This window comes from Pseudorasbora parva, chromosome 10 (genome assembly GCF_024679245.1).
Source record: "Pseudorasbora parva isolate DD20220531a chromosome 10, ASM2467924v1, whole genome shotgun sequence".
NCBI lineage: Eukaryota > Metazoa > Chordata > Actinopteri > Cypriniformes > Gobionidae > Pseudorasbora > Pseudorasbora parva.
This window is the reverse complement of record NC_090181.1, coordinates 3647666-3656418: the sequence shown is the minus strand read 5'-3', so window position 1 is coordinate 3656418 and position 8753 is coordinate 3647666. Positions and strand designations below refer to the sequence as shown.

Here is an 8753-nt window from a genome sequence, read left to right as displayed (position 1 = left end):
AGAAGAAACAGGCCGCCACACTCGCGAACATCAGAGATCTGATCAGTCAGGTAAATACTCACCCACATGTTCCTGCTTCCAGTGCACATAATAATAATAATAATAATAATAATAATAATAATAATAATAATAATAATAATACACACTATAGATGCATTACATTGATCAAATGTGACAGTAAATACATTTAAAATGTTACAAAAGATTATATTTCAAATAAAAGCTGTTCTTTTAGAACTTTCTGTTCAAAGAATCCTGAAACAAATGCATCAGTTTCCACAGAAATACTGTTTTCAATACTGATAATAATCATAAATGTTTCTTGATAATCAAATCCTCATATGAGAATGATTAGTGAAGGATCATGTGACTCTGAAGACTTATGATGTAATGATGATAAATTCAGCTTTGATCAAAGGAATGAATTACACTTTACTCTATATTCACATAAAAAACAGCTGATTTGAATTATAATATTTCACTATTTTTTATGCAATAAATGTAGCTTTGATGAGTGATTTTAAAAACATTAAATAATCTTACCATCCCCCCACACATTTGAACGGTATCAAAACTATCTAAATAACTTCTGAAACAGCCTTTCTTCTGATTAAATCCTGATGGGCAAAATAACATTATTTCCCTTCGGAAAGTGTAATCCATTGGGAATGCCGTTTCACAATGTCAGATTAGGCCCGATCTGAGCTCATGGTCTGAAGCTCACGGCGTAGCTGCTCTTAGGGCATGACCGAATACACTTTTGCAAGATTAATGACGGAAAAAATGGTCGGCGCTCCAGGCACATGATTTAAAAGCGTCGTCCCTCGTCTCTTAATGAGTCACGGGTGTGTTTTGGGTGTAATGTGCAATAAACCAATCAGAGTCTCGTCTCCCTTTCCCTTTAAATCCAGTTGCGCTCAGACCATGGAGGATTCACTGTTTACATGGAGGAATGACTGAACGCTTCTCCAGAGAGGAATCCTTTTATTTTTAATATTTAAAAATGTGTGTGTGCTGCTGCATGTCCCTGTGTGTGTAATAATCGAGTGTACACATGTTGTGAACCGCCTGTAGGCTCATATTACTAACACACCCTTTAAATAACACACAAATACTGCACTATTGACTTCAGAGCAGGTTTGTGTTGGTCAATGGTTAGTGTTTTTCAGATCCTCACAATAGCAACACTCCAACAATGCTCCTGAACACACCTGGTTTAGACCAGACGCCCATGGAGGAACAGATGCGCCAGTGCATTTGATGTTTAAACAACGAGGAGCTGGACGTGAAAATTATAACTACGTCAGGATAACTAGCAAAAAACACGTCCGTCACAGCTGGCGTCACATTGTGCCGGGTGTTTGATAGGACCCAAACACTTTAAAAATTGCCGGGTTGTTACAACCATTGGGTCAAATATGGACAAACACCGCCGTTAGGTTACATTTTTAAAACATATTTTTAACCCATTTGGGTTTGTCTATATTTGTCCCAAAATTGGGGTAAAACACCCAGCCTTTTTTAGAGTGAAAGAATGAGATAATGTGATGACTAATAACTGCAAGAGAAGAACAACTGAATAATCTGTGAGCAGAATTAGGACTTTATCAGTGGCTCTTCCTGTTTCCCAGATGTGCTGTCATCATTAATAACACCTGGACTGTGAGTTTTTATGCAGATTATTTTTGTTTCACATGTTTTGGACAGCAACCAGACTCTTGCTGAGCATCTCTGTGACGGGAACAGAGGGAGAATGTTTAAATAAAGCGCTCGAATCTCTTAGGATCTGGCCGTGACTCTTCAGATAAACCATCTGCGGTTTAAGCTTTCTCTGACACTCTCTTTTCTCCATGTTCATCTTTCTTTAGTGTGTAATGTTGCTGAGTTCTTCTCTCTATATCAGTGTCAGTGTTTCTGAACTCCTGAAACGCCTCCATTGTAGTCTTTAGTTTTCTTCCAGGAATGAACATGTCACAATATTCCTCATTTAAATAATTCATACGCAGGATAAAGGGGCGGGGCCTGGTTGAGTTAGTTAGTAGAGTGTTGAAACTGCCGGTTATGTTAAGGGGTGGGACATTTCCCAAACACCAATCACAACACACTGCTCCATCCGACCAATCAGAGCACAATGTGCTTTTCAGAAGGAGGGGCTTCATAGAGACAGGAACTAAACAGACCGTTACTGACAGACTGGGAAGAGATGAGCTGCAACAATGGAGAATATGGGAAATAATCAACATTCAAGCATGAAGACTTGTGACTTGACGAGTTACATATTATAGTTAAATATTCACCGGTATCTCTTCTTCCCTTCTGTGTTTAGCTCAACAAAGACGCTGTGGCAGAGCACGCTAAGAAGATGTGGTCGCTGCCCAGCGATCTATCCGAGGCCATGAACTCCTGCATTAAACCTCATTTCCCGGAGCACGTGGACAAGGCCGGCGAGAAAAGCCCTGAACAGACGGGACAGTTTCAGGTTTTCACTGGATGAGATGTGTCTGGGTTTAAACCAACTCTACTGTAATATTTACCATGTTACTCTTGTTTATATTTCATGAGCTCTTTTCATTTGGCAAGACAACTCAGCAAGATTCATGATCGCTGTAATAGACGTTAGCACTCAAGCTTACAGAAAAATCAAATGAATGTTAGCGTATAAAGATCACATGAGGGATGTAATTCACTCCAAAATAAAAAAGATTTAGGAAATTACACAGTGCATAAAGAAAATTAAACCTTTAGGATTTGAGCATTGTGATATATTTCAGATTTTTCCCAGAGATTAATCACATCTAACATAAGTGTGTGTTTATATAATACATGTGTGTGCACTGTGTATAAATATTATGCATATATAAATACAAATACGCATGTATATATTTAAGAAACATATATATATAAAATATAATAAACAATATTTCTTAAATATATACATGCATGTTTGTATTTATATATGCATAATATTTATACACAGTGCACACACATATATTATATAAACACAAACTTTTATTTTGCTTGCAATTAATCAATTAGACAGCAATAAACAAAAACCTTTTTGAGCTTATTATTATGGGGTGAAATAGAAACTTAAGGGAAATTAAGCGTGTTTTAGAACCATTAGGATTTTTGTGACATTTTTTTGTTCATGCAAAAAAAAAAGAGTTAAATATGATTGAAAATGTGATACAATTTTGAATTAAATTACGCTTGTTTTAGGATCTTAATTTATTTTTGATTTTAATATAAATATTTTGCCCACCAATTGTCGTGCTTTAATGCAAATATACCATACTACATATGAATGTATTTTATCAATATATTGTAATTTATTTCTATATGTCATTGAGATTTATTTTATATAATTCCGAAGATGCACACAAACCAAAATAATTTTCTGAGAGACGAATATTTTAGTGTTTAGTGGCGGTGACAGAGAAACATAAACTCATTGGCATTGGCAGAAAAGACGGCGGTCGGATCTGCTTTTAGTGGCAAAACTTGTAAACAAGTCAAATGATGTTCAGGAAGAGAATGTGGTGGTTTGATTGAGCCGAAGGGAGGAAATGAATTCAGTACAGTGTCTGAAGCGTCCGCCGGCGTGTTCTCGCTCAGAAATGATGGAGAATGACAGTGAGTCAGTCCAACCCTCAGCGGTCGGCCCACACACACACACAATTATTCAGACGCTCTCCTAGATAACAGTTACAGTTCACAGTCGGCCGGTCCATATCACTGAATAAACCAGACGGGCCGATCAGCACGAATGATTGTATCTCGCCTTTTACACACACACTTACCCAATAAACAAATATGAAACTCTGAATCAAGTGCCAATGGTTTTATTATGTAAGTATAGAGAGTGTGGAGAGATGCTTTCCGGCTCTTCATGATTTCAGTGATGGTCTATCAGAATATTAATTTTTGGCTGAACCAGGGTCGTTGACATTAAAACTAGAAAATTTTTTTTATGAATTTTAATAAGATCAAATTTAACTGAAGCATAAAAAAAAAATGCTAAATGCTAAGGCAATCTGATTTGCTTCATGTAAATGTAATAAAATACCTTAAATAAAAACTGTATTGGGTTATTTAAAAAAAACAAAAAACAGCAAAACTTCAAAATATGTATAAAAAACTATAAAACTTTTCTTCATTGTTATTTTTGTCTTGTTTTCCGATACAAACATTCTTCAATCTAAATAATTTACTCGAGAAGCGAAATTACTGAAGATATACATGTAATTTTTCTGTCACCTAGAGGTCGGCTGTTAAAAACCATGTTTGAGCTCAGAATCTGTGGTCTTCACCTCACAGCCAGTGGGAAATAATCAGGATAGGACTCGGACAGAAATCATGTTGATGGATGTGGTTATTAACGTTACTGTAGTGTGAAGCAGAGCAGGACCGAGTGTTGAGGAGCTCAGCACGGCCGCTGGAGCGATTGAACACATCACACATGGCTGGCGAGCAACAGGACTTTTATTATGCCACAGTCGCCGGCGCCATTTCCGCTTTTCCGGTCATGAGTGTGAGGTGACGCAGAAAGGGTAATCCAGCACCCTCATGCCTCGGATACCTGGATATTGATCAGCTCTATTGCGCTCACGCCTCACTGCAGTTCTTCATCATCATGACAGTTTATGATCTGATGTGTTTTAAAGGCATATCAGTCTAAACTTCTGATATATGGTTTTCTGAGTGCACATACACACACACACACACCTGAAGCATGCGCACAGAAAGCTGTGTGTCAGACGGATCGTCCTGTGAGTATTAAACTCAGTTTTCTTTCACGTCTTATTACGCTTAACCTGTCAAACACACACAAGGTTATATCAAAAACACACACAGTTCATATAAACACAGTCGGCTGTGTCTGTAAACGTAAAGAATTCACGTGTGTGTATTAGATGTGTGTATTAAAGTGATAATAGAGTACCTACTGCTATATCTGCTGTTAATATGAATCAAACAGAAAATCACTGCTCTCGACTGAATAACTTTAGTAGCTTTAATAAGAGCACATTTCTGACTTCTGATAAACACCGTGTATAGCTCACTGAGGGCGGAGTCTGTCAGCAGTAGTTGTGGGCGGAGTCTGTCAGCAGCAGTTGTGGGCGGAGTCTATGCATATAGGGCAGAGTCTGTCAGCAGCAGTTGTGGGCAGAGTCTATGCATATAGGGCGGAGTCTGTCCGCAGCAGTTGTGGGCGGAGTCTATGCATATAGGGCAGAGTCTGTCAGCAGCAGTTGTGGGCGGAGTCTATGCATATAGGTAGGAATCTGTCAGCAGCAGTTGTGGGCGTAGTCTATGCATATAGATAGGAATCTGTCAGCAGCAGTTGTGGGCGGAGTCTATGCATATAGGGCGGAGTCTGTCAGCAGCAGTTGTGGGCGGAGTCTATGCATATAGGGCGGAGTCTGTCAGCAGCAGTTGTGGGCGGAGTCTATGCATATAGGTAGGAATCTGTCAGCAGCAGTTGTGGGCGTAGTCTATGCATATAGGGCGGAGTCTGTCAGCAGCAGTTGTGGGCGGAGTCTATGCATATAGGGCGGAGTCTGTCAGCAGCAGTTGTGGGCGGAGTCTATGCATATAGGGCGGAGTCTGTCAGCAGCAGTTGTGGGCGGAGTCTATGCATATAGGGCGGAGTCTGTCAGCAGCAGTTGTGGGCGGAGTCTATGCATATAGGTAGGAATCTATCAGCAGCAGTTGTGGGCGGAGTCTATGCATATAGGTAGGAATCTGTCAGCAGCAGTTGTGGGCGGAGTCTATGCATATAGGGCAGAGTCTGTCAGCAGCAGTTGTGGGCGGAGTCTATGCATATAGGGCGGAGTCTGTCAGCAGCAGTTGTGGGCGGAGTCTATGCATATAGGTAGGAATCTGTCAGCAGCAGTTGTGGGCGTAGTCTATGCATATAGGGCGGAGTCTGTCAGCAGCAGTTGTGGGCGGAGTCTATGCATATAGGGCGGAGTCTGTCAGCAGCAGTTGTGGGCGGAGTCTATGCATATAGGGCGGAGTCTGTCAGCAGCAGTTGTGGGCGGAGTCTATGCATATAGGGCGGAGTCTGTCAGCAGCAGTTGTGGGCGGAGTCTATGCATATAGGTAGGAATCTGTCAGCAGCAGTTGTGGGCGGAGTCTATGCATATAGGTAGGAATCTGTCAGCAGCAGTTGTGGGCGGAGTCTATGCATATAGGGCAGAGTCTGTCAGCAGCAGTTGTGGGCGGAGTCTATGCATATAGGTAGGAATCTGTCAGCAGCCGTGGGCGTGGCAAAATTTGACGTCACATTACTTAGAAACTGCAAACGACTTATTCTGAGACACTGCTTATGATTTATGGGGATTAAAAAAAGATGAGTGGTTGGATTTGTACCATTATTGGGTATTTGTGAACACACGCTGCCGATACACATTTATGTTCAAACACCATGTAAAGTCCCTTGTAAGAGTGTGTCTGAGGTCTCCATCAGTTCTCCTGAGGTGTAAAAGAGCATGTATCCGAGCAATAGCATGTTCTCCTGTGTAATGAAGTTGCTGATCTTGCTTCTCAGTGCGATGTGTGACTGAATGTCCTCACACACTCACACTTACTGTGATTCTCCTGCCCGGCTGTGAGATTAGATGCTCATGAACAAACTTTATCAAGTCTATGTGTGAGTGTGAGAGAATGAAAGAGGAGTAGAAAAACTGTTCAGAGTGTAATGGTAGTATAAAGGTGTTTAAGTTCAAATGAGTGTGTTTGTGTGTGTGTGTGTGAGAGAGAGAGAGAGAGAGAGAGAGAGAGAGTGCAAGTGTGTTTATGTGTGAGTGTCTGCGTTGTGTGTGTGTGTGTTTGTGTGTGAGTGTCTGTGTGTGTGTATGTTTATAAGTGTGTGTATGTGAGTGTGTGACTGTTTGTGTTTGTGTGTGTGTGTGTGTGTGTGTGTGTAGGGGAAGTCCCCATAAAACATGGAAACACTACGTGTGTGTGTGTGTGTGTGTGTGTGTGTGTGTGTGTGTGTGTGTGTGTGTGTGTGTGTGTGTGTGTGTGTTGAAGGCAGTGATAGTCTGTAATGTGTTGGAATGTGTGTGATATCAGTTAGTCTGTTGGTTTTGGGCGATACATGTTAATATTCACATGCACAGAGGGGAGAAGTGTGTCATGAACTAATTAGCATGTCCGCCTGAGCGGCCTGCCCCCCCCCCCCCCCCCCACCCCCCACACACACACACACACACAGATCTCCCATCTGCCCGTGACTCATGTCTCTTCTCGCTCTGATCACGGGCCGTTCTGATCTTCTCAATGAGCAATCGCATCATTACGTGTCACAGTTCTTCACGATGAATGTACATTTGCAGGGTTTTCTGTGCCATGACTGAACGAGAAGAGAACCCGTCACATCTCACTAGTGTCTGTGTGTCCTCAAAGCGCTAAACAATCCACAGGACAGCTGTTCATGTTCAAATGTTCAGTTACCGCAAGCAGATGTTTATAGGAAATTATTAAGCGGATGACACGTGTAATTAATAGCAATTCATTTGACTTAATCGTTTAATCAGACAGACTCTGATTTAGTTGCTGATCATCACTGGGGCGAGGGTTTTACATTACAGCTAAAGTTCAACTTGCTCAGTCAGATCGTTCTGGTTCTCAAAAACCCAATAACTTGCAAAAAACTCCACAGACAAAATTATTCAATCTTCATTGAATTTTATATAATTACTGAACTCTTCAACAATTTATGAGTTAGAGTGTAAGGAGTGTTTTTATACTTTATAAGTTAAAGGGATAGTTCACACACACACACACACACACACACACACACACACACACACACACACACACACACACACACACACACACACACACACACACACACACACACACACACACCCAATCAGCAAAACACTACACACAATTAACACAACCTCACACCCAATCAGCAAAACACTACACACAATTAACACAACCTCACACCCAATCAGCAAAACACTACACACAATTAACACAACCTCACACCCAATCAGCAAAACACTAAACACAATTAACACAACCACACACCCAATCAGCAAAACACTACACACAATTAACACAACCTCACACCCAATCAGCAAAACACTACACACAATTAACACAACCTCACACCCAATCAGCAAAACACTAAACACAATTAACACAACCACACACCCAATCAGCAAAACACTACACACAATTAACACAACCTCACACCCAATCAGCAAAACACTACACACAATTAACACAACCTCACACCCAATCAGCAAAACACTACACACAATTAACACAACCACACACCCAATCAGCAAAACACTACACACAATTAACACAACCACACACCCAATCAGCAAAACACTACACACAATTAACACAACCACACACCCAATCAGCAAAACACTACACACAATTAACACAACCTCACACCCAATCAGCAAAACACTACACACAATTAACACAACCTCACACCCAATCAGCAAAACACTACACACAATTAACACAACCTCACACCCAATCAGCAAAACACTACACACAATTAACACAACCACACACCCAATCAGCAAAACACTACACACAATTAACACAACCTCACACCCAATCAGCAAAACACTACACACAATTAACACAACCTCACACCCAATCAGCAAAACACTACACACAATTAACACAACCACACACCCAATCAGCAAAACACTACACACAATTAACACAACCTCACACCCAATCAGCAAAACACTACACACAATTAACACAAC

General features: G+C 40.8%; 1 protein-coding gene across 1 annotated transcript in view; it reads left to right on the top strand.

Annotated features, from left to right (window-relative positions):
• plcb2 (phospholipase C, beta 2) overlaps positions 1-2846 on the top strand; it is a 56559-nt gene extending 53713 nt beyond the window's left edge. Inside the window, exons 32-33 of the mRNA XM_067454896.1 lie at positions 1-50; positions 2327-2846. The exon at positions 1-50 is cut by the window's left edge and continues 49 nt beyond it. Coding sequence (XP_067310997.1) covers positions 1-50; positions 2327-2494 — 218 coding nt within the window. The 3' untranslated portion in view covers positions 2495-2846. The remainder of the gene's footprint in view (positions 51-2326) is intronic.
• Positions 2847-8753: the final 5907 nt, after the last annotated feature.